At 46.9% G+C, this 27,544-nt stretch overlaps 1 protein-coding gene across 2 annotated transcripts in view; it reads left to right on the top strand.

Annotated features, from left to right (window-relative positions):
* Positions 1-27,544, top strand: part of LOC135378431 (neprilysin-4-like) — a 156,380-nt gene that overhangs the window by 52,177 nt on the left and 76,659 nt on the right. Inside the window, exons 1-3 of one of the 2 annotated variants that reach the window (XM_064611460.1) lie at positions 5,927-6,150; positions 24,064-24,188; positions 24,809-24,859. In XM_064611460.1, the coding sequence (XP_064467530.1) occupies positions 24,098-24,188; positions 24,809-24,859 (142 nt within the window). In that variant the 5' untranslated portion in view covers positions 5,927-6,150; positions 24,064-24,097. Of the gene's footprint in view, positions 1-5,926; positions 6,151-24,063; positions 24,189-24,808; positions 24,860-27,544 lie in introns of those variants that run through there. The other variant, XM_064611461.1, reaches the window with a different exon arrangement.

The following is a 27,544-nucleotide window of genomic DNA, read 5'->3' as shown; positions in this document are numbered from 1 at the left end:
AAAACAAAACGTGAAACGTAAACACTTAAGAATTTTATTATTTCGGAGAGCACACTGGTAAATTATTTGTTGTAGAAAAATAAGGTCTATTTCTAGTTACATACAAAACCTTGAAGTTCCCTACAACGTCACGCAATATATACTGCTCGCGATACGGTTGTCTGAAATCGCCGATCATTGGATCCGCAGCCCACGTTTCCTTGATTGCCCTCCTAAATGTTGTATCAATGTTGTATTTAACGTCAGATCATATGGTGCACATGTTTACTACTCAAAAGGAAAGGTCTTGCAACACCAGGGGGTTTAGGATAGATAGACAGCGTGACGGTAATTTCAGACAACAGTATCGCGAGCAGTGCGAAGACATCAAAACGACTCGCGTGCGACAAATTGTATGGACACCAGCACCTTCTTCTTCAGAGTTGTAAATATTGTTAATAGGAATGTTAAGCTCTTTATTGAACAAGGATCAATCAATATCATCATTATCGATATCATATAGAAGTAAAAGGGAAAACACTCTGATAATACTCCTGAACTGAACATTAGTAAATACAAATCTGCAGAACCATAAGTAAGATATACAGACAGTATCACGGTCGGAACGTCGACCGCTCTTTGAAATGCCCCCCCTAGCATGTCCTTATAGCTATTTTCTAATTTTGCCAACGAACGATCTAGTTTTAGCTATCTTCTCTGCAATCAGTTGCTCATGTCTTATTATTTTCTCCTATACATTTACGTGTGCCCGACTGATATATTATATTTTGTAGATAGCGGAAACTGTATGCCAGCTGTATCGAAACCCAGTCAGCGTGTACTGTGTAACCCTAGCTGTCGATATCAAGGTGGCGCATATATGTGCTTATGGATGTTCGCCCTAACGTTAATATCCTGATCAACTGAATATTTTGTTAGGAAAAAATGATTAAACTTCTCGCAATTTCGTTTCACTTCCAGGGGATACAGCTAACGTATGTGCACATACAGTTCCCTGACCGGGAGGGGTGATGTTTTCTATTTTTATCTTTTCATTTTTTGGGGTGGGTGAGGTTCATTAATTTAGATGATCTTTATGGGAGTAGTAGAATTCATTAGGGGATGAATTCAAAAATCTTCGCTTTTTTATATATGTTCAAACTCAAACTATGGTAACCAAACGATGGTATGGTACTCAAACGATAAAAGTGCTCGAGAAGACCAACCAAAACGTCTTCTTTTCTCTCTCACGTTCATTTTCCAGATTAGGGAGCCTTCACGTGGCAAATTGTAATGCGCCACAGATCGACCGCGGTGGTATTACAGTTTATGGCTAGCGGAAGACGTAAAATTATTTACTGTGTTTTGATGTTTGATACCGACTTTATCGAACAGTAAATTTCGCCGTTTTACAAATAAATAAACAAGTATGAAGTCGAACATTTATTTTAGGTACATTTAATTCCGTACTGTCCCAGTGTTATTGTAAGCATAAATACAGAATGCACCATCGCGATTCACGCAGAACAATGATAAGGTCTCTTTACTGGACGGGAAACAGTAACATACAGACTGCAATGATCCGAGAGAGGGTGTTTCACACCCGCTACGTACCACCTCGGATTTCTCACCATGTTGGAATCCGTACTCGAGCAGGACTCTTATGTTTAACAGAAGATTATTCCCCTTTTAGCACAAAGTGAAATTCATAGCTCTACAACACATGAAAGATGAGGATCGAAGAAGATAGAAAGAAAACCAGGAGGAGACCCGATCCCACGTGTTTGGTCTCTACTCCTACCTTTGTCGGCCCCACTGCTCTTACCCCTTTACTGTTAACGTGATTTCAAATCCAAAGGCGGGTTTCACCTGCTTACGAACGCCCAGAGGTGACAGTCCTGCTTCCGGCTGCTTGCTGCTTAGCGCAGTTGGTTTGTCATTTGGAAATTATACGTGGCTCTTGGGATTGTTTCGTGAGAGTATTCTTCACACTTATGAAATACCGTCCCTACATGATACGTAGACAGTGCTGCAAAACAATAGAAAAAAATGCGTTGTGCCTTTAAAACGACGACGACGGATTGACCGCTAATGTAGCTAAAGGCCAACTCCATGGAGCGAAATTTTGCGACGACGGTGACAATTTCTTTGCATGAAGGGTGTCCAGAGGCCCAGCGAATATCTTCGTTCTTTCGTTGTATATTCGCTTCATGGAGCGAATACATCACAACAAAGTTGTTGTTGGCCATTACTCGTCACGCTTCCCGCATAGCGATTCCGACAACCTCGAGCAGTATCTGTATAGCATCTCCAGTTAGTTCCAGTACCTAAACCCTTACCAGTACCAGTTAGTTCCAGTACCTAAACCCTTACCAGTACCAGTTAGTTCCAGAACCTAAAGCCTTTTTTAGACAGGGCGGGTGCTTGCAAAATAAAGTTGTTGTTGTTGTTGTATAGCATCTGCAGTACCACCACCACTAGGTTGTCTGCAGAGAGGAAGACGAAGAAGCTCGTTGGCGCGCGTTGCAACTGCTCCCATTTCTTGTTCACTTCACTCTTGAGCGTCGTCTATTGTTTTCGCTCGTCTTAGCTCCCACAACAAATTGGCATAAGTGACAACGAAACAAATACGGAAAGAACGTAAAGCCGACTTCACCTGCACGATAGTACATTGGAACCTAAATGGAACCTCGAAGACTGCGTTAATTACCGACAAATTTGTGATAAAAATCACCCTTGATGCTTAAAGAACGTACCTCTAGAGAACAAACGCAGAGTGGTATCATCCAAACGAACTACAGGCGATTTTGCATTCCTTATGCATTGGGCCTCTGGGAGTATGCAGGTGAAGCACGCTTTAAGTTTTTCATGAGATAACTGAGTTCTGAGGCTGGAACAACATAAGGGACAATCACATACAAGGCCTCAAGTTGCCTAAGAAATTAACGATGAAAGATGAAGAGCCCTGGACCGGTAATCCAGAAGATGTGGGTTCGAATCCTACAGCTGGCTAACCTTTTCAGTGACTTTCATCTTTACGTTTTTGTCACAGAATTCTGGTCATTGGGCGATTGGTAGCTAGTCAACTTTCTGCACAATAAATTTGATGCATACTATTACAACTGCTAAACGTTGTTTTAAAAAGTATGTTGGCCTCTAAGCATCATGAGCAATGCAGTTGTAAATGAATAACCATTCAGCTGTTCCGTTGAGCCAGAAAGCGCCGCATATCCGAAAGACCCACAGACACTGGTGTACATTGTGGTGTTCGAGGACGTGTATTAGTCAGTTAGTTCCAGTACCTAAACCCTTTGTTAGACAGGGCGGGTGCTTGCATGCATCCGCGACAGATGGCGCGGACGCCGCGCTACTGACAGTGCCGCGGCTCTAGCTACTGACTGGCTAACGCAATAATTGCCACTAAAACATCCATTTGTGCCTGTTGGTACATTTCCTTGACGATAAAAGCGCTGAAAGAGACGAACACAGACGACACAACATACAGCACTACGTTCTCTAGATGGGTAGAAATCCAGCGAACCGGTAGAGGTGTAGGAAGGGAGTTGCCTCAGGACAGAAGCCGCCGATATTTCGAACAGAGAGTGTTCTTCTTCTGGGCCCCGAAGAAGAACAGTCCCTGTTCGAAATATCGGCGGCTTCTGTCCTGAGGCAACTCCCTTCCTACGTTCTCTAGAGTGCTCTATGTTGTGCCGTCTGTCTTCGTCTCTTTTAGTGCTTTTATTGTCAAGGAAATAATTGCCAGACTGACGGTTTCCCAACAGCTCTCTGGGCATGTGATCTTTAAAATTCGATTAAAAGATACCTACACCGATTACAGCGGAGGTTTTGCACATCTGGACGTTACAAGCAGAGTTTTGTAACTTGTACCTTAACTCGGTACTCTTGCGCCGTGGTAACTTTCAGACGAACTCGTTCCTTTCTCAGTTAACCATTGTGCGCCCACGGGGAGTAAGACGCAAAGCGTTCGAATAGGCCTCTAACGGAGAAGCGTCATCATGACGTAGGTAGACAGACTGAAACCGAAACAAATCGGAAGGAGAGGGCTGGGTTCCACGAACGAGCACTTGTTCGCTACCTCCCATTGAAAGAAAAGCAGGACTGAAGGTGGCGTCCCTTTCAGGGACCATCGTAATCCCCTCAAGACCGTGACTTTCCGGCGCGACCTTCTTCACCTCTAGCTTCGAGCGTAGTTCAATTCTACCAAATTTGTGGCGCTGTCGAACACTATGACGTCATTTGTTTGAAAACAGGGAGATGTATATTGGTGGACATAAACGAAAACGATCTAAGCGTGTTGCACTCCTCCGCAGGCGACTCATGGTAACTGAACTGCTCGCGCGCGCTGCACCTGCGTAACGCTATTTTGTGTCCGAAGTAACTTGGAAGTAACTGGTTCTTTTTTTAAGTGACTCACTAACTGCGAGTTATATTTCACGCTGAAGAACTTAGTTATTAACTTGGTTACATTTTTCACACGGTAACTGAACTCGTAACGGGTTCTGTTTGACGGGCAACTTCTCGATCTACGGTTACAAGTTACAAGCTTTCCACCGCATCTAAAGTTTCGATAAGTTCATATTCATTTTTCGGTTCCTTTTCGGGTCACTTGAGGTGGAATGACCCTTTTCAGTGTGAGTGCAAGTTTTGGTAACCCCAAAAATCATTTTAAAACTGCTTTTGTATTGCCGTCTAATCAATTTCGTGCTCAGAGATTGTACTTGCTTTTGGTTTCAATTTTGTCAATACGACATTAGGCGTGTAATTAAGGGGCATGCAGAGGCATTCAAGAAATATTGTCACGTATTGTTACAAGCACTCCCACGAGCCGTACCTTATCAACTCTGCTATCAAAACTATTTTTGTGTAGCACTCCACACATGAGAGACCTACTTGACTCGGCAGAGTCACACTAAATTTGACCTCATGACAGTCATTGGATTTGTGGTAGCGTTGCACATTAAACCTGTTTCTCATAGATAACACGCACGGCCAACTTTTTCAACTTTTTTCGTGTATAACACGCGTTTTATACGCCGAAAATTACGGTACATACAACGCAAAAGGCAGCGGCACCTCGTGAACACGGTGGAAACGTAACTGTTCTGAGGCTGGAATGCACACACATACAAACATAACGGAAGCCTCAATGCCTTACAACATGAACAGTAGAAATGTTCTAGTCGTCGAAAAAGCACGACAGCGGTGGGATTTTTTTCGACGCCTTCCATATTTCTACCGTTCATGCCCTAAGGCATTGAGGCTTACGTTTGTTTGTGTTCCGGTCTCAGAACAGTTACATTCCATCTTGTTTGAGTATGTTCTGTAGGCACTGGAACGTAGATTTAACGGGAAACTAATCATTATTATGTTTTGTTGCCTGCTGCACCCCTTCTCCACGCGGTCAAATGCCTTACCTGCAGTGTCCTCCAAATAAACAAACAGTAACGGATACATGTATTGTATTGTACGTGCTCGTCGGGTATGCGTTCTACGAGTGACGGCTCCGCACCATTTTTCAGTCTTTCAAGCGCATTTTTTGTTCTTCACCAATCGTTGTTCCAAAGCTAGATAATGGTGCCATTTCAAACAGGTTCTTGTTTCATCTGTTATGTCTCATCCTGCTGTCATCGCTATGAGAGATCGATAAACTGTTGACGCAGCTTTCATACAGGGGTAGGCACCTTGAGCGAAATTTTAATGTGCTATTTTGGTGCAACGTACGACACTCCCAACCGCGCATGATCATTTCATTCGGTTACTTTCACTGACATTACCGCAGCTCCCCAATATCTGATGCGGTTTCGCCGAAGGTAATTTCGCGTCTCTTCTCCGGGATATATTGTCTGCCACCTGCTTCCTGCAGGCCTCCAAATGTCAAGGTGCTCCAGTGATAGAGGCTATACGCAGTTCCGCCCTGACACAATTTAAACGTTTTTCTTCGTATCTGCTATTCTTAAAATTCATTATTAAGGAGGTGCCCTTCCACTACGGTGTGGGCAAAAAAAACAATGGTCTTTTATTTTCCGCTAATGCAATCATTTAAAACAATCCACTCCGAAGGGAACGCTTCATTTGTAATCTTCGGCGGTGTGCAAAGCAGTCATCTGCCGGAAACGCTGACATTTTACGAGGCTGTGCATCAAGTGTGCGGTAAGCATTTTATTCCATATCTCGCTGTAATGTGTTGCTTAATACGGCAAACAGTTCATAAATCGACCCGGTCTCGTTGTTACAACAGAAGTTCATGTGAGGTGGGCGTTGAAGCCCTAACCTTCGTCGTCTCATGCTCCTGACACACAATGACACTCTATAGGTCTGTCAAGAGAAGGACACCTATTCGAATGACGTTTACCCTATTGAAAGTGAACACCCGAAAATTCTGATGTCACACCAAGATTTATTTATGTAAAACATCAGGACTTTCTCCTGTTCACGTCGTGTTTGCGCTCAAAGCTCTCTTGATCTTTGTGGACACAATTGGACTTCGATCCTTATTGTGAAGGTGCTCATTATTTCATTCTCCGTATCACCACCAGCAATGGGGTAGAGTATCGCCTCTGGCGATGAAACTCCCCATTCATTGTCATAAAATAAAGTTGTTGTAGTTGTCCTGAGGTGGACATCAAGAAATATCAGAACTTTCTGTTGTCACATCAAGATTTCTCCGTCACCCTTAGAGCTAGCACCAGGTGTTTCAGATATATTCCGATGCCACCGCCAGGCGAACACCATGTGGCTTGATGTCACATCAGCAAAATGTCATGCCCCCTGTCAACATCAGCAGGTTCCTATGTAACTTCATGGCACATCAGGAATCTGTGATATAACTGATCGCACGCAAGCAAGAAAAAAATGTAGCCTTTAATCCCGCTTTTTCTTTAAAAAAAAAAACGACGCAAGACAGGGTCGACAACAAAGTGAGTGCTGCCTGGACGAAGGTCCGTGTGCTTATGTCATAGTGGATGTTATGTTTGCCAGTGTGCATATGCTACATCCTGAATGTTGTAATGGATCAGTTGCGCATGTAATGGTACCGAACTGCCCAAGCGAACACACGAGTAGCAAGCTTCAAACAGCAAGTTAATCTCCGACCCACGAGCACAAGCCAGTACAATGTGTCCGACAGGAAACTCTACCTCCTAAATCCCAGTGCAAGAAATGCGCGTCGCTTCCTTCTTTGCTAAATTCACAAGAAGCGTCTCACCCACTATTCACGAATACGCATGATGAAGACCGACGCGCTGCAGGCAGTCGAAAATGTCTCGTCCACGTTGAACACAGTAACCGCACGCAAGCTATCTGGTGTTCTTGTCAAGCCGGCAGAATATCCCGAAACTCCAAAGCTCAAGGAAATGCTACCGTCACCATATTTCTTCCGCCGAGTCATTGTGCGGCGGCGACGGCTGCATCGCAACGCGGGCTCGCGCGTCCTTGTTTGTTCAACATGCCACCAGCAAGCGCTGTCGCGCACGCGCAGTTTCGTTCGATTGGCATTGCTGCACTAGAATGGGTGGCGTGCACCGGAAATCTCAGGCATATGGTGCTGGAAGCAGTGTTTACCTCCCCCACATCAAAACCCCAAAGAATCCCAAACAACCCCACGTGTTCGAAATTATCCGCAGTCCTACCCTGCGGCATGTCGCCACACTACAGACGCTTTTACTGTTTACAAACAAGAGGCGCTATCTGCGCATGCGCGGGGTTAGTTTGGGCAAAACACACTAAACGCAGCGTGCGAATGCTTTCCGCAAGTGTGACATCGGCCTTGATGTTCTGCTACACCGCTCTGTATTGTCTCCTTCCATAATACCTGAATAAGTTAGAGCTCTGAAGGAATCAGGCAAATGTTGCTACAGGACAAAGTTGTTTATGAACCGTATACAACACCACGATGCCTTTGGGCTGCACAACGACAACAGGGCAGCCCAGCCATAGAACATACCGCCGATCCCAATCGCATTAGTTCACCTAATATTTTCGCCGAGCCAGTTCACTACTGATACTGTGCAAGCGTCACTGGAAGCACACTATTACTTCACCTTAGGCGAGCTGTTTGATCGGGGCGTTCCTGAAAACACGCGCTGATTTCCTACTGTGCACCGATTCATGTTAGCGTCGTTTGTTTGTACGCAGGTGTCGTGAGGGGCATAGAGGCCATGTCAGGGGATCTTTCCGTTTGACTGATCAAAACGATTCAAACACACAAAAACGATCCACAATGAGACGATACCTTCGTTCTGTGTTGCGCCGAAACTGATGAAAAGTGATTTCGCCACCCTTTCCCCATCGCGTTTTGTACCCGAAGGATACACGGTTTTGCGGCATGCCCACTTTCCATGAAACCGATCACTCCACTCACTCCGATTGATTGTGTTGCCCACACCAAGCAGACGATCTGCTGATTCCAGCGCCACCGCAAGAGCTTGACGTCTTGTGCGGAAACTGGTCAATCGGCAGACAAATCTTACGTGTAACATCACGGCACCATTATTAATGAGTGATGTGCTGAACGGAGGCTGGCGGGGGTGCTCACAGATGTCCCTGCCGCTTGCAAGGCATATGTAAAATGGTAGCGAAAGCATAAGGCACTACGTCTTCAAATCTTCGCAGTCTTTTGACAGTCAGCGTACGTGCGTATAATCGTAACGTCACTTATGACATGCGGTGACTTGTAAGTGATATAGGTACCACAGGAGTTATAGGTTTTATAGGAGCAATATAGGTATTATAGGAGATGTAGGACTTGTGTCTCGTATATTATCTGTACACTGCGTGTATGGGGACACGGCGTGGAATTTGGCTGTGGTGATACATGCACACACATGCAATGTGCAAAAAAAATGCAAAAATAGTACAATAAAATACCTTCTACTTGCCTGCAAATTATTTATTAAAATCATTCACCATTTCTTACATTCAAGGGCACAGCTGTAAAGGCTTGCACTGCCGTATAGCAGCGAGACATGCGAAGTCCCGAAAAAAAAACCGGAAATTTTGGGGGAAAACATTTTTTTTGTTTTTTCCTCGTCTCCGGAAAAATAGCCGAAAATTCCCAGGCGACAAAATTCAAAAATGTAGATTTTCGTGCCTTTTATGCGTTCCAACCCGCCAACAGTGCCTTAGGTGCCTCTAATCCGCCAACAACCACCAACTTAGTGCTCCGTCTGGCCGCTCCAAGCGCTCGCCATCGCATTCACCTAATGTCTGAGTTCTGGTCGGAGTAGACCACTGATCTCTATAATATAGGCTGGATCGCGCATAGGGTGCACGACAGCGTGGTCACCGGCCGCCATATTGGTGGGCCCAACGCGTCCTGTCGTCTGCATTTAGTTCAAGCGGGGCTGGCCATATTTTTTTTAAATTTCCTTTCAATTAAAGGGCATGTCATGCCAGTTTGTTGCAGCTTTGCGTACACTTCACACGGACAGAGAAAGCGGGCTAATTTATCACGGGTAAGCTCTTTATTTTGAGAAAAAATCTGTTTATTCTTATCGCATGTATCAGACAATTCGGACTTGCTTGCATTGCTACTCCGCTGGTGCCATTGCGTACTAAGAAAGTATGTGTGGCTGCTCCTATAAATCTAAAAACCATGTATTTTCTATAAACAATGCGCTTGTGCTATACAGGTTCCCCTCACAGTCGCTCAGCTGTGCCGAAGAAGCGGATGCACAACCTGCACCAATATGCCAATTTGTTCCACTGTTCTTGTAATTTGTGAGGTACGGTGGAAGTAAATAAACTACTGTGTTAACCTCCTATGTGCAGTCGCTCCTACAGCGTGTCTGATAAGTCACGCGAGTGCATGCTCTTCGTGCACAGCGCTTCGAATTTCTGTGATGAAATACGCTGACAGCTGAGCAACTGCAACGCACTCATGACAATGACGTTATTTTAAGATGAGGAATGAGGAGTTTCATCGCCAGGGGCTATACTCCACCCCATTGCTGGTGGTGGTGATTTGAATAAAATAATGAGCCCCTTCACAATAAGGATCGAGGTCTTATTGTAATACACACAGAGAGACACTTGTAGAACATAATACGATAATGGAAAAAGTTAAATCGAGAACCATACAACACCAAACCTCACTATAACCAACGAGAACCGCGGAACACCACGCGAAAACCGGACAACAAACGAAAACGAACAGAGAATAAAAACGGAAGTACCTCGCAATAACAGTGTGAAACATTTCTGAGCAAAAAGAATTAAATTTATAGGTTGACATTCACCGAATTCAGCTGTATGCTTATGCTCCCCGTGCACGACGCTTTCGACCCCCTATTCGAGTACAGGCAGTGGAGAAGAAAAAGAAGGCAATCACCATTAAAAACTACAGGAACACGGCTGAAGCTCGTTTCGAATACATCAGCACACTGACTCCTAAGACAGATGCGTGCTAATCGGCAATGAGGAGCGTTTAAAGCGCAATAAATACTCCAAACCAAATTCCTATGGGAGCAGCCGGCGCCAGTGGGCCCTCCAACATGGGGGCCGGTTGCCGCGCCTCTCTCCCACGAGCCCCTCTCCTATGCGCGATCCAGCCTTTATACATAGAAATCAGTGGAGATGGAGTAGACCTGTGCGCCGCCGGCATTTCTCCGCGCGCTGGCGCCATTCCCGCGCCGATATCCCGCGCGCGTTCCGTGTCCCGATCGGTTCCGCTGCGGAGCGGGAAGCTCAAAGTGGTTTCGCGCACTTCTGCCTGTCTTGTCCTCACGTGTATTGAACTGTCATGGTATCAGAGACTGGATCCCCGTTTTTGAAGCGCGCGTCGTCGTTCCTTGTTGATAAGAACTCAAGTGCATTTAAAACGAACGCGGTGTGGCGTTACTTTGGCACTTTAGTTTTGCAAGACGGTGACAAGAAGCGGAACGTTGGCTCTGATTTCTGATGGCGATGAGCGCCTGACAAACGCAAAAGAGAAGGATGGAGATAAGCCCTTCGATAAGTGAGTAGGTTGGTACATGAAAATATTCTCACCGTTGCTGAACGAATGCAAAACATTGGGAAAAGGAGACGTGTAGAAAACGCTCTAGCTTTGTGGCTCATATACTGTCATTATTATTAATGTTTTCATTCATTCGTGATAGTATTAGGTTGATCCCCATGGGCACCGCGAAGGGGTGCAATGGGGGCCGTTGCCCCTCCTCCTCCCGCTGGCCGGGTTGACTTTTGTGCAAGACAACTATGCCCTCGGTAAAAATTCCCTCTGAGGGTACAGCGCGTGCGCAACCATGTTACTGTGCACAGATAACGGGCTTTCACGGCTTGTTCTAGTCAAAATGTGATCGAAGTAGATCTATTGTTTGTGATAAATTTGTTACCGTTAGTGCTGTTTTGTTTTTGTTTTTTCAAATAAAAAGTGGAACCTTATTTTTAGGATGTGGTTTCGACTGTAGTCTAACCAGTATCCACCTCGCAGGCCACCAGTGCTTGCGTACGCTTGTGGACGGCTTACGCGTTTACGCCCTCGCGCCGCTGACGCCGCCGCCGCTGGTGGCAAAACCGGCTCTACGCCGCCGCCGGTCAAAGTGGCATGGGCGCATAGGTCTAGGTCGGAGTGGACAGGTTGTTCTAATTACCTATCGCAGAGTAGACAGCAGTCTCATGCTCTGCATTTATGCCTAGAGGATGAACACTACTAAAGCTTCTAGCTCATTGTATGCCGTGGTTTGGCAGCAATGCTTTCGACTCAGCAGTAACCACATTTGTTTCCATTTTTTCCAATTTTTAAGAAAAAAAAAACGAAAACCCCCTTTTTTTTCTCGAGCGATTCAAAATTTCCGGAAATTTTGCATCTCTAGTTGCAGATGACGGAGTCGCATGGGTGAGACGTATGCCCCATCTGTTTCACAGTAAACAGAAATCAGTGAAGAGCTCTGCAACGCACTTTGGCGTAACTTACTCGATGTCTTTCAACATTTCCACGACGTATCTGTTCAGTTTGGCTCAGCTGCATTGTTCACCTAAATCAATCCGTGAAAAGCGTCTGAAATTCAGGGTCGACATTAGTAACCGGGCCACTGGAGCGTCACATGTGACTTCTTAACCCTGATAAGTGTTGGAGGTTTACCAATAGGGACACTGAGCTAACAGATAGAGATAAGGTAATAGGAATCACAAGGGTAATAATCACACTGAGCGCATAAAGTAGGAGGAGCCCACATGCTAGAAAGGATACTGAACAAGAAGCGCGAAACATGGCACTACAGGCACACAACTAACCTTTACTTCATGAAATCGAAGGGCCTCTGGACGTATCTCCAACACGCACACACGAACGCACGGCCAGGCATCACCTGTAGGGCACAAAAACGCATCCACAGCAGTCCGGTGCCCTCATGGGTACACCAGAGCCCAGAGCCAAAACAAAACGCGAAACAACGGGAGCAAGAGCAAACGCGTCCGAATCGACGAAGTTTCCAAGCGAAATGGACACCAGAGCAGAGCCCCCAGACCGGTGGCGGCGCCACCTGTTCAGGCGCCCTTCGCATTATGGCAAGAGAACGGAAAGTCGCGCGAAGACGGAACCAATTCTATCGGAAAGAGGACGCTTTCCCCGTCAAAAAGAGATCTCGATCGCCTTTCTACGCCAACAAAAACCCGATATCGAGAAAAATGCCACCGGCCCTATGTATAAGAGAGCCGCCGTTGCCACGGTGTCCTAGCTCGAGAACGGAGAGGGATAGAAAGGTGTCGCAAGCTTCTACGCGTGGCTTATGTCGAGTGCGTTTACCCATTAAAAGGAAGTTCGCATCAGCCGCGGGCTTCGAACCTGGAAACGGGGACAAAAGTCGGGTAATGGTGATCGGTGTCAGGAATTTCGAGAATGACGCCTTAACCGCTCGAAATCGACGGGTGGTCTGAATGGGAAAGTAGTAGAACAGAGAACAGAGCACACGCACACAGAAATTCGACTGAATCGGACATCGGGTAAGCGAGTTGAGACTCCGAACAGTGGGAAGCGTTTCAGGGTTGCTCCAGCCAGACGGGTCAGCTCGTCATACTCTTAAGCCGATATCGGGAGAACGGAACGTGGCTCGCCTACAGGACAAAACAGCCATTGGAAAGAACACCTCGAGACCGTCACAACGATGGCAAATAAGACCATGTAGCAGCAAGGGGAACGTTTTCGGGGAAAAAAGCCGCCGGTCCCATGTATTGGGAGGACTGTAAACGCGGAAACCTGTACCTCGAGAACCGCTAAAGTTGGAAAGATGTGGTCAATTTTACCACGTGCGCCGCGTCGAGAACAGTATGCTCTCCAAAGGTGAACCATGTTCGACGCGAGCTTCTTTCCGAAAAAGGGCCCCGAAGCTTTAAAAAAAAAACGTCCTTAATTAACGCGTCTCCGCCTACAACTTTCAAACCACTAGAGATCAGCTCCTAGTGTGATTGGAGCGATCGTATAGCTATTCCACACCTGTTCGGACCTAAATTTTGGTCTCGATCCGACAAACGGGGCGAGAGTTACAGGACTTTGAAGGTATCGGAACTACCGACGGGGGCCTTGAATTTCCAAATATCTCGACAACTGTCAGGATTTCTGACAAGCCGCGAGCATGCAGGCGAAGAGTGGGGAATTCGTTACAACAAACCGCGTCCCGATATAACTGCTGCAGGCCGAGATATTAGACCCGGAAACCCATCGAGCGACATTGCGGAGTTCCTCGATGGGGTTCAACCACCACTGGACGGTTGAAAAACGCCAAGTACTGTAATATGCCGAATGTGTGCATATCGAGGAACGCGCGCATCATTGTATGCTTGATATTTGGTCGACCAATAATGGACTTGTATGTATGTTCCAAAAATGAATGGAACATCGGTTATTTTAAGCTGTAAAAATTTTATACTGATTTTCGGAGGGCTGATATGTGTTTCTGCACGTTATTACTTGTTTCACGGTTTCAGGGACTCATAACTGGCCGAAAAAGGATGACTCCTACGTTGCCAGTACATGACCCTGTATGACTCCTGCATGTTCTACATATAGGACCCCGTGTAACTCCTATATCCTTATAGAAACTTGTGGCTCCTACATGGTCCTACATGAGTCCTGCATGGGGTCGTATAGGATCGCATAATGGCCTACACAGGAGTTACACAGGACCTTATGGCTGCTACATGACTCCTGCATGGGCTCGTATAGGATCCCATAATGGCCTACACAGGGGTTATATAGGTTTCTACATAACCTATAAGGATCCTGTATCATCCTATATAATTTCACGCAGGACCTATATGAATTACTTATAGGTTTATTTATTTATGTAGTCTTCATGTGCACCAACTAAATTGATGAAAGAGGTTAAACAATTTATGTACAAACAGCGGTCCAACAATTACGACTTCAGCGTTGCAACTTGTCGTGCTGCCCTCGGATGCAGTATACAGTCATTCAACTCTGTATTTTTGCGTCCTCGTGTAGCAAAACGAACACGGTAGAAGAAAAAGATTGAATAAGTCAGCATGCACTGACGGAAAACAGAGAGTTAACGTGTTTCATTTGACCATATATAAGATTTCCCGAGACCTTAGATCTGACCCCTTGCGGGTAAGGAACATGTTAACATTGCACTGAAGAGGTTCCTCACAGGCGTTAAAAATGCAGCGAAGTTCTTTCAGACTCTGCACAAGTTTACGGATTGTTCTTGATTGTTGGCACCGCTGTAGATCTCTGTGTAGATCTCTTTTTCGTTGCAAGCCTGGAGGCTATGCACCTTTCGCCGCAGCTCATGCTGCTTGCTCCTTGGGTGTCGAAGTACTGCCTCCTATTGTGTCACATGCTGCCGAAGGAGGCATTGTTCACCCGTGCCTAGGACCGATGACAAAAGGAAAGTTACGGATTGCAGTAATTGTGACAACAGAGCAACTCAATGGGCGTGCATGTCTGCAGTTTGGGTTGGTGGTCTTCATCGCACTTGTTGAACATCGTCAGCTGCAGGTGCACAGACCCTACTCGTAGTGCTGCTGGCTCGGGGTGAGCGTGGTGACCCAGTGCTCCCTGTATCACTTTCTGTCCCTGCAGTTTCATCACGGACGGGCCTACTGGGCGCAAAGATGACACATGTTGTCTGCTGTCCTCACCAGTGCCCCTGCTTTATGGTATATGGTGACAACATACATCTGTACAACAACCCTGAAGCAGTTGTCTGCTCTGTTCAACAACAATGAAGGATGAACCTGCTTGGTGAAATGAACCTTCGTCTGCTTGTAATTTATACGGGAGCGGAATCGACCTTTGAATCATTTTTCGTCGAGGCGTATAAAGTACTCAACTGCCGCCGTGAACTTCACGTAGACATTGTGGTGATTCTTGTCGCATCGTTTTTCTTGTTTATTCTCCCTGGATATGCGAGCACAAAGCCTGCCCAACTTCGAAGGTATACCGTACCAACTTCCGTGGCTCAGTGGTTAGCGTGCTGGCCATATCACGTCGAGACTGGGAGATACCCGGGTTCGTATCCCGGAGCCGGCTTGCTGTCCGGGTTTTTTCCTGTGTTTTTCTCAGACGCTTTCAGACATATGTTGGTACAGTTCCCTTTGAAGTCGACACAGGACGCACATTCCCCCAGGGCGTCAGTCGTGACGTTGGCCACCTCTGTGAGGCCAACAATGGCGAGCCCTTTCACCAGCACCACTGGTATACCGTGCTTGTTAGCCACCTCCTTCCAGTTGTGTGATATCCTGTGCACATATGGTACAATCTCCGGCGCTTTTCTTTCCTTTATTTCTTGTGTTTACCAGCCTCGGTGGCTCAGTCTCGGTAGCGTGTTCGCCTTCTGATCCTGAGATCGCGGGTTCAAACCCGGCGTGGCGTGGCGTCGCTCATGATCTCAGTTGTCTCGCGACGTAAACACCGAATTATTAATTATTATTTCTTGTGTTTCTTTTGCTTTTTCTCTCACCTTATATGTTATATACTTCTTTACTAAAGATTCCACGGTACCCATCAGCACTGATGAAGGGTATCCCGCCCCCTTGAGTCTGTCAAGCTCTTTATAGAAACTTTCCTCCATGCCATGAGGGCAGGATTTTTACAGAGAAGAATTTATGCAATTGGAAGCGATGGCTCACTTCACCATCATCCAGTGAGAGGTGTCGTAGCGCAACAGTCCTTTCTTAGTTCTATTTGAGTAGTGCCAGCACACGTGGCTATCCTGAAAGATGAGTGTGAGGTCCAAAAACTGCAGTTTGTTACGTTGTGGCAGTTCATTCCTGAAAGACAGGCCTTTCCCACACTGTCGGAATGTGTTTAAAATATCCTGGATTAAGTCGTCATGTCCAAAGCTACCACGCTATCTAGCAGCACCAGATAATCATCTACGTATCTGAAAACTATCATCACTGCATTTTGCGCTAAGGACTGCAAAGTGTTGTCACTTTTCCTACAAAGTGTTGTCAATATCGGCTAAGGATATATGGCACAAAATCGGTGCTATGCTTGACCCGATACATATGCTTTGCCGTTGTATATGAAACTGGTAGTTAATAAAAGCAGAGTTCAAATAAAACTCAAGCAGAGACGTGAAACTGCTTACTGAAACTCCTGTAGAATTCTGGAAACGGACATCACCATTCTTCTCGACACAGTCACGCACTGATTCAAATAGTTGTCTGTGCGGCATAGAATAGAATAAGTCCTCAACGTCCACAGATTAAATTAAATTTAGTTGTAAGTAAGCGTTCGTCCCGTCTACATCTTCTGTGTGGTCGTCTGTTCTTAGCGCTATCTTCTGTACCACTTCAAAGCTTTCAGGAAATCCTCGGTTGCCATCGATTCGGTGAGCTATAGATGTATTGCTCTGGTGACAGCACAAGTGAAGATGATGATGTAACATTTCTTATTGGTCCGGGATCCTTCATAAGACGGTCATTAATACAAAGGTCCGGCATAATCTGTTCCTGTAACCTCGAATGGTGCCGCTGGGGATTTCCGATCTCGTGGTAACGGAGCAGTAATTTCTGCGCGGGCTCGTGCTTTAGCTCGGCGACAAACGTGGCACTGATGCAAAGTACTCTTTACCACCTGACGCGCTCGAATAACCCAATGCTTCCTGCCTTCCTGTACGCATGACTGCGTACTGCTGATGATAGCCCAATAAGGCCGTAACAGCTGTCCGTAGCAGTACTGGCATGGCGACGTTTTAAGCACTTACAAACATATGCTGTACGTGCATCCAAAGAGCTCCGGCAAATTTTTTCCCTTACATACTTCACTGGCTTTGAACTGGGCTTTCTGTGATGAGTTAGCACACCCTGACGGGGGGAATCACGTGCTACGTGACCCTCTGGCGCCATCCGCTCAAACGTTGCCTGCCAGCGTACCGCTGACGATGGCCCAATAAAGCCGAAACAGCTGTCCAGTACTGGCATGGCGACGTTTGAGCACTTACAAACCAATACTCCTCCCATAAGTCTGCCAAGGTACCCTGAACGCCAGCGTGAAGCAACCGTACATGCGCCTGCATAACAAGTAGAGTCGTAACTGGATGGTCTGGTGGTATAACAACAGGGCGTTTTATCGAGCGCAATACTGTAAGCGACGCTGTATGTGAAGAATTCCTTCACAATCGTTGAACAGGGACGTGTTCTGAATGACTGCCTGTGTCAAAAGACTGCCTCTGCGCAATTGCTATCCAATAACGTTCCGCTTCACTAATGCGGCAATCCTCAGCGTCCTCGAAAACGAACTTAAATTGCTGACCTGGAGTACGGGAGCTTCGCGACAACTGGTCCCTGGCTGAAGGAGCCGTTGTCAAGAGAGACATCAGGTCCAAGATATTCCGTGTCACCGTTGCTCGGGCCGCAGTACGCAGTTCCTTCAGCCGCTCCAAGTTTTCTGTCACGAGAGTCAGGTATACCATGTTGCCCAACAGTCTGGTCAATACTTCTTGGGGATTGGGGATATTCCGGGGTTTCGGCACCAATATTATAACAAGAAGAGAGTAGATCCGAGCAAGGCAATGATTTAACGGTTTAATAAGGCAAGGTGGCGCGAAACAACAAGTAGAAAGTAGAAAAAAAGCAAGAAAGCTGAAAGTAGAAAAAACAAACAAACGAGGTCACGATTCCCCGGCCATGAAGTCCGTGGATATAGGATGACACCTTTCTCCACACATATGCATCTGTTTTACTCTTTCTCAGGTCATGCAGATACGAAGACATGAGCACAGAAAATATTGCTGAGTTCTATGTTTTTGTTGGCCCCATACTTACAGGCACTATATGAAGTTTACTTCAGTGTTGGGAGTACACCGCACTTGAGCAGCCGTCCTGCGCACAAAAATGCAGTCTGTGCGAAGTGTTGTGAACAGAGCACCCCGGGGAGCCAAAGGAACAGAAAACCACTCTGCAGTTTCACGTCATAAAGTTTCAGCCATGCTTAGCACCTTTAAAATTGTTCCCATTGTAAGTGGATGTTACACAAAAATGTACGCAGGATATTACAGAAGAACTAGCCAGTATTCCAAATGTGCATCAGACTGTGCCCCTGAGCTCACGGCAACACCACGTGTAAATGCACGACCGCCAAATGCAAGCCCAAAATCATGCCCTCATGCCCACCAGCGAAACCACATAGCTCAAAAATCTGTCCAAATATGAGAGGGAGAAGAAGAAGAGACCACAGGGTGGTGGTAGTGCTGAAACAGCTCGCTGTTGTCGGCCTGACAGAGGGGGGCAACGTCACGACTAACGCTCTGAGAAATGGGCGTGCTGGCCGAATTCTAAGGGAACTGTGCCGACATCTGTCTGACAGCGCCTGAGGAAAATCCACAGACAGCGCACCCGACATCGGGATTCGAACCCTTGTACCTCCCAGTTGCAGTTTGTTTACGTTTCCCTATTTTGTTTTCTTTTTTTGTTTCGCTCTAGGCATCATGTCCAAAGCAAACCACTTGAAGTATGCCTAAATGAGAAGAGTGCGTTTTAGTATATCGTACGCTATCGCTTTTGCGTACGTTATACCAAAACTCACTAATTACCTTAGATGAACTTAACCATGGACTTAGGTCTATGCACGCAAAGCGCTCCGTGAAATAACAATGCTTCTTCAGGCGCTCACCTGGCAGTATCCTCAGGAAAACGATAGACAGTTGTACCGTTTGTGCGGTGTTGTCAGCGACAGCCTAGGCTGCCGTTCAGGAAGCAACACCTTTATGTGTACATGGGCATAGCTCACGCCTTTAGCGGGGCCTGTAATAGGGAATATTCTGACTATGTTCCTCTTCTCTACTGCACGTTCAGCTACATTTAACTCCCAAAATGTGTAGCTCAAGTGTTCTTAGACGATGTCGCAATAAGTACACGCAAAAAATGCGAAGCAGTCAGTGCGGACAACAAACAAAGAAAGGTGTGGAATTGCACATGCGCAGCCGTGCAAAGAGCTGAACCATGTAGAAACTCGCTCACTCAGCTCGACTTTGACGTACGCGTAAAAGCAGGCCAACAGGTACCTTTTCCTATATTGAGTAGCCGAGTAAGTCATCAGTACACACCTAACTTATCTCATCGCTGAAAAAAAAAAAAAAAAAAGTTGTTTACGTTCGTATTCGTCCCCGCAACACCCAGGTTCGCTGACGCGTCAAAATATCAGAGTTGCCGGGTCAGATTTTTTCACGCCTTCACTACAGTTTTAGATTTACCTTGTCCTACTCTTCTTCTGGACATGAAGACGGCATCATAAGCGGTGTCCAGTTGACATGGAGCAAGGTACCTTGAAGTAACGTGTTACTGCATTTCCCCACCGCAGTGGGAAAAGTGGCCTGACGCATTTCACGTCATTCTATGCCCTAAACCAATGGGAAGTCACAGACGCTGTGGGACGGCATCCCTTATGGGCAAACCAGGGTATGGAGAAGCAGGCGTTGCGCAACACGGAGCAAATATTTGCAACACTAATGTTATGCGCGGGTGAGGATTGAGGGGAGGATATTGCATGCAAGTAACATATGGCGGCGGTAGAACATCCGACTTCTCTCAGAATTACGTCACTCGGTCTCCTTAGCATTCTTTCCCCCGTGCTATTTGAGGACATATGTGTTCGATATACCGGCGGCTTCCGACCTGAGGCTTCTCTTTCGGTCTAATGGCGAATTCGGGTGGTCATTTCATGGCAACATGGCCTAGCGCTCGGAAATTGCCTGCGCCGGGCCACGTGACCGTTGGCACCCGAACATGAGTGCCAGGAATCCAGCGGGTTTAGTCGATTGGATCACGCTAGGGGCATCGCGGTCGCGCGTCTTCGGGTTTCGTCGTCTGCTAGCCCACGTGATCTTCGACGCGCGGGCCAATGCGGGCTCTCGCCACCCTTGCAGTGCGGATGTGACGACACCGGACATAGTGGGGCAACGCGTTGCTTGATCATACAGAGGCCAGGCGAAAAAAGTGCTAGCTGGCAGATTCCGGGCGCTTAGAAGGCGCCACGAGAACATACGAGATTGCTTCGCTTTGACCAAGCTAACATGTGTAAGTCCGTCGAACTGAGACGTCGGGGGCGCCCGAACTTCGCAGAGACCAGAAAACACACGACCACTTCGTAGCTTTGAAAAGAGACGACTATTTTATTTACAAAAAAAAAAAAAAAAAAAGGGAGAGACAGAGGCACCAGAAACAGTGACCAGATGCGCCTCTTGGAAGACGTTGCTTTGCGTATCAGGTTACACTGACCCATTCGGGGGCGTTCCAACGAGGGGTGCAGGTGCAGTGCCCCATAAATAACATGAACTGGTGGACAAGTCCCCGTGGCTCACATGAACAGTCGAAAAACACAGTTCGACTGGCACCGTCAACAATATTCCTATTACGTTGTTACACCTTGTGATATTCGCTACACATGACTGCTCAGGATGTGGCAAAAAAAAAAAAAAAAGCTGCGTTCAGAAAAAAGAAAAAAAAGCTGCCACGAAATGACCACCCGAATTCGCATTAAGCTATGAAGAACGTGTCCGAGAAGCAAAGCCCAGGCGTTTTGCATACTGCTGGACAACAGAGGGTGCTGCAGTACATCATATAGAGTACATCAGATCATTTTATTATTATTTTAATATGATATTTTTAATATCATCAAAAGAGTCATGAAATGTCCTACTGACCATCGGTAGCCATAAAACATTTTATAGCACCGTTTGAAACAATGGCACTCCCAAAATATCGACCTATGGCACATAATAGGAAAATAGTGCCACGAATCATCATCGCGAAACTTCCAGGGCAGGCACGAAACGGTACATCTCATCCCGGCGCATGCTGAAGAAGAAGCAAGAAGCTTCCAGACACACCGCCTGCTCTCTGGCAAACGCACGTGTTGTTTCTAGACTTTTCGGCGCGACGCTTAAATGCTTGTGCGCTCCAAGCTGGAGCATTCATTCTTTGGACTCAGTTGTGTTCAGAGAGCCATCACTCTTGTGTTTCGCTTCGTGACATTTCTGGTGGAGGTGCGGGGCATTCCTTGTCCAACGGCCTGGAAGACCAACTGCGACAAAGCAGAAGACAGCTTGGTCTGCCTGCAGAATTCGGTCTATTAGAACCCCCTAAACGCAAGAAGAAGATGACTGCGGAGACCAGTACCCAAGTGGCGCAACCTGTTGCCACGCCCATAGCCCCTGCACGGTCGCCGAAGACATTCAGCGGGGAGTATTACGACGACGTGGACGATTGGGTCGACCACTATGAGCGGATCGCCAAGTTCAACAACTGGAGTGACGACCAGAAGCTCGTCACCGTCTATTTCTCCCTGGAAGGCACCGCGAAGACATGGTTCGAGAACCGGGAGACTTCGCTCACGTCCTGGGACGTCTTCAAAAGTAAACTCCGCGAGGCGTTCGCTTTTCAACGACGAGTTGAACGCGCTGAACATCTGCTCCAGAGACGTATCCAGCTGCCAAACGAAAGCGTTACAGGCTTCGTCGAAGATGTGTTGCGGCTCTTCCGGCGAGCTGACCCCAAAGCATCCGATGAGAAGAAGGTTCAGCGACTCATGAGGGGCGTAAAAGAAGAAATTTTTCGCGCCCTCTCCCGGGAACCACCCGCCACGACCGACGCTTTTCTGGACGAAGCCGTCCGCATTGAGAGGACCCTGCTCTCTCGCGCTACTGTCAACGAACGACACCAGGGCTACGTGGCTTTCTCCACGACCGCTGGCCTCAACGTCGGATCGCTCAGACAGCTGATCCGCGAGGTGGTACGCGAAGAAGTACGAGCTCTCCTCTGTCCTGAGAAGGCTCAAGACCCTTTGTCTTCGATCGGTGCGATCATCAAGGACGAGGTTCAGCAGGCAATCCAGACATCGTCAACCGCCAACCCCGACGCCGAAGTACCGAGACCAACCTACGCCGCCGCTGTGAGACAGGTGCCACCTACTCGTCCGTCGTACTACGGAAACCGTTGGACGCCTCCTCGGCCTGTCCAACCTACTCCGAGCGTCCCGCCACACTCTCAGCCGTTTCGCAAAACGGACGTTTGGCGGACTCCCGACTTCAGACCGCTCTGCTACCACTGCGGAGAGGCCAACCACGTCTATCGCCGATGTCCCTACCGACGACTTGGCCTTCCCGGTTTTTCACCCGACGCCCGACAGAAACCAGACACCCGACAGAAATGTCACGAAGCGAAATGGGTCGTCGAGTCGTCGAATAAACAGCGAACAGTTTATTAGACTACTTGGTAGCAAAACACAAGAGTGATGGCTCTCTGAACACAACTGAGTCCAAAGAATGAATGCTCCAGCTTGGAACGCACAAGCATTTAAGCGTCGCGCCGAAAAGTCTAGAAACAACACGTGCGTTTGCCAGAGAGCAGGCGATATGTCTGGAAGCTTCTTGCTTCTTCTTCAGCATGCGCCGGGATGAGATGTACCGTTTCGTGCCTGCCCCGGAAGTTTCGCGATGATGATTCGTGGCAATAGTCATGGAATGTCATAATGACCGTCGGTAGTCAAAATACACTATATGACACTGTTTGAAGTAGCGGTAGCCCTTAAAATCGATCCATGGCACACACCATGAAAATTGTCATGAAATGTCATAATGATCATCGGTAGTCATAAAACACTCATGACACTGTTTCAAGCATCAGTCCGAAAAATTGGCTATTGTCACATATCAGGAAAATAATCCTGAAATGTCACAATGACCATCGGTAGCACGACTGTACTGACACTGTATGACGTACTGCATGACACTGTTTGAAGCAGCGGTAGTCCCAAAAATCGACTCATAGTACAAATCATGAAAATAGTCATGGAATGTCAAATGGCCGTCGGTAGTCATAAGACACTGCATGGCACTACATGAAGCAGCAGTAGTCCCGTAAAATCAATTCATGGCACATACCATGAAAATAGTCATGAAATGTCATAATGAGAAACAACAGTCATGAAACACCGCATGACATTGCAAAAACCCGGGGTTGTTGGATCAGCAGTCATCAACTCATGATACATTGATGTAATCACGAAAGTCTCAGCCATGACAATTTCCTTGACGAAATACATACGGAATGCACTTACAAGCGTTGTTTCGACTACATTGCGTAGCACTTGGATTAAATTGGGTAGTGCTTGGATTTATTTGGCTGACCACTGGACCAAATTGGAGAGCGCTTGGATTAAATTGAGTGAGCAATGAATTAAAATGAGCGGGAAAATCTCTTGTATATAATGCTAGCGAATTGCCTTAGTGGATATTTGGCAAAGCGGGTAGAAAATCAAGCTGTACTACTTTGCAGAATCCGGGACCAGGTGGGCGTCTGGGCAGCGGGTTGTTTTACATACTTTACACGGTATTTGTTTTCATATACTCCTGAAGGGAACCTACAGTATTATTCTGTGCCTCTGAGTGAACACTACATTAGGGTAACATCTATTTGGGCCAACTGTCAAAACTAGAGGGAGACTCTGCATCACAGAGGAGATCATCAGGTTTATAATGTAGGGCAATAATCGGTTGCATGAGAATTTATATATGAAATATTTGTGTTGCATATTTTTCATCTTATTAGCTGCCTTTCATTATTTCGCTTTGTGATGCTGATTAATCCCACTTTACTTTTCAGGTTCCTGCCAACGGACAGGAATTGACTGTCAAGAATGGGTCGATTGTGCCTGCGAAACGTCGTTTGGCTCATGCTAGTTTATTTTAGCGCGTTTTCCCTGGGGACGCCGAAAGCATCGTCTAGAGGTAAATGTGAGCGGCTGCAACAAAAGGAGAACGAGCGGCACACGTTGGTCACGTACACGGCTACTCTGTATAAGACGTGGCCGTTCATAGGTCGCAAGTGGACAGGTCCAAATCTTTACGGGTACACCAGCAATATGGTGGCATGGTGGACATTCTGGGTTACATTATTTCCAACGAGGAACACTGGACATTGTGTGCCATGTGGGGAGCTTGCAGCGGACGTTAAAGAACCTGCGTGTAAAATTCATCTGCAGGCCGACCACGGTGATGTCGGTATTGATCGTGGCAACAGCTATCTCATTATGTAAACCTTGAATGGCAATACGTGTGTACATGCTTATTTACCAAGCTTGTCACTAACAGATGACCCTTTAGGAGGATTAGGGCTCTCCAGCACAGTGCAATGAAGTGACACGGTTTAGGATGTTCACATACTGTGTGTTTCGCCGTGTTATCAATCTTCCTGAGGGTTAGCAGCATGTGTGGAAAACCACATTGCTTTATGGTTTATCACTCATTGCTCTCACTGCGGCTTCCACATGTGTTTGTCATATTCACCCGCTGACACGTATATTAGACAGCAAACGTTTCAGTATAAATTTGATTTATTGCGATTTCAGGGAAAAGATTGAAGCGGACAGTGTGTCACACCGCTGAATGCAACGAAAGAGGTAAGTTTAGAATGACTAACTACTCCAATACATCTCCGCTGTGAGACTACGTTAAAGGGGATGCGGCACTTCGTCTCAGGTTATTCCGGACAAATGTAAACTGCAATTATTTGGATCTATGTGAACTCCCATTCCAAGTTTTACAGAAAAGGGGGTAGTAGACGCGTAGAAAACCGGCACCGCGCTGATGCCGAAAGTGTTGCGGCTGTGACATCACCGCAGACGTCTCTGCCAGTGAGGAAGCGCGAGAGAGGTTACGTGCTTACGACTGTCAATGTGAATGGCCGGAGCTCTGATGTGAGAATGACAAGTACATGTGTTCAAGGATTTATATCTCGACCAGTACGACACGTAGGAAAATAATTACTTTTTCCTTAGTGCTGTAATGTGCAATACAATGTGCGCATGATGTAATGCACCACATCCATCACTGTGTCGCAACCATTTTAAGGGTTGAAAAGCAGATTATGGTAGATGTTTGTGGGTGTTGGGAGGGTGAGGGCTGTCGTATTTATTACTACGTATTGCAAGTTGCTGTACCATATGTCGTACGCTCATGATTTATCTCCTAACACAACATCTGATTTCCGGTCAATGATGCTAACCGTTACACCGTGCTATAGCTGCCTTCCCATGAACGCGCCAAATTGTGCTCAGATACACAATGATACACGCTCACCCTCCTTCCTTACATATTTTTGCACACACTTATATACGCGCAGACTAACTCATCCCGAATAGGCAACATTTTCGTCAAATAATGTAGCAGAAGCTAGGGTCAACGGTGATTTTTAGAGAATCGTAAATGCAGCCCGACCCCTCTCCTATATGTCTTGCGAATGGGATACTGAGCGCCCTTCGAAGTGTTTTTGTGAAATTGACGCCTCCCCATGCTGCGATTCCGACTACGGGTATTTTGCCTGTTCTGTGTGCTGCGTCTGTTTTTACTGCTGCGTTACATTATAACTAGTTACCAACTACCCCGTCTATCTACGCTGTTACGATTCCGACTGCTCCATAGAAACCTTATGGAGAGAGGCTAGAAGGAAAGGCGGGGACGAGGATTGGAAGAGAGCAAAGAACTTGAACGGGCTCTTCCATCTCTTAATATATGAATATTGAATCAGCCGAGGAAACCTCGCGTATTTTTAGCCCATGAAAGGAGCCGCATTTCCGAAAACTGTTAGCAACGCTTGCTCCGCTGCTTCCGGGACATTCCGGCAGGCAACCAATTTGCACACCAACTGGTGCTACTTGGAGAAACCACTAGTGGACTCGGCTTAGTATCCTGGCAAACCTGACTAAGCTATGTCACCTTTCTTTTATATTTTTGACGTTGTCATTTTCTCCGCTGTCACTCCTTCGTGCACCCAAACTCCCAAACCAGAGAGGTCACCTGCGCAGTCAGGCAATGAAACGACTTTCTTCCCGTTTTTGTTTACAGATGAGATGTTCCTCAACACACAGTCGACGTTTCACGTTTGACGAGTACCAGCGGCATGGCCGAGTGGGCTAAGGCGTCCGCTCGTTGGTGGTAACCAAGGTCGTGCTGTAGACTGGGAGGTGGTGGGTTCGAATCCTACGGCCGGCTGTGCTGTCTGAGGTTTTCCATGGGTTTTCCGAAGACTTTCCAGACGAATGTCGGCACAGTTCCCCCTGAAGTCGGCCCAGGACGCACACTAATCTTCCTGTCCCCCACTCCTTCCTGCTGTTCTCTCTCCGTCTGTCCACATCTGTACGCCGCTCATAGCCACAGTTGCTTCGCGGCACTAACACGCATTCAAAAAAAAAAAAAGAACGTTCGACGAGTGAACCATTTTCTCAGGAGATAATTTAAACCGAAATTGTACGGCAGCCGATTCCCCTGGCGACGCGGGGGTAGCAGTGGAGTGTGGAGAAAATTTGACCCTGCCACCGCTGTGCGCCGTTACGTCACCAAGAACCCGCTCCGAATGGAAAGTCAAAGGCTGGCCGACACTTCATTGTTCGAACCCTTTGGAAACATAACGGGCGCATTACGTAGCTGCATCAGAGCGGCGAGAGCGCGCTTCTTTCTACTAGACGGTGTCGGCACTTTTTTCCGGATGGTGGCGCTCTTGATGAACTCTCGCCCTTCGGCTTGCAGGTCGGAGCGCGTAAGTGCTGCTCCGTGACGTCTGGAGGAAGGGGAGGCCGAAAAACCAATGACCTGCCTTGGAAACTTACTTATCGCGCTCGAGGCTCTGAAAGACCGTTTAGTAGAGGCACCAGAGTACGAGGGACGGAGTACACCGAGCGCGTTGGGTAGAACCGCTACTTAACGCGCCCAACGTATGGAGGCACCGGGAACACAGGAACACGCATCTTGTTGTCGAAGAACTAGAAGAGGAACACGAAAGAGAGTTCCCGAGGCGATTTTAACCGCGCGTGGTCAGAGACCCGCGCACATTAATAGGGAAACACGTCTGATGCACGAGTTTATCAACAAGAAGAGCAGTTTTCAGTAAACATTTTATGGGGTGTTCGGGCAAGTTCATAGTCAGGCTTTAAGTGCTTCGGAGTGGCCGGTTCCTCATCTCTGGAACCACAAACTCCGTTTTATTTGTCGTCCATCCAGTGTAATCGAATTGCAGGTAATATAATCAGTAAAATATGAGTAAGTAACGTAAGTAACTGTAAGAGAAGGAACATGCATAAAGCTATACT

This window comes from Ornithodoros turicata, chromosome 1 (assembly GCF_037126465.1).
Source record: "Ornithodoros turicata isolate Travis chromosome 1, ASM3712646v1, whole genome shotgun sequence".
Taxonomy (NCBI): Eukaryota; Metazoa; Arthropoda; class Arachnida; order Ixodida; family Argasidae; genus Ornithodoros; species Ornithodoros turicata.
The sequence above is the reverse complement of the archived record's forward strand: the minus strand, read 5'-3'. Positions and strand labels throughout refer to the sequence as shown.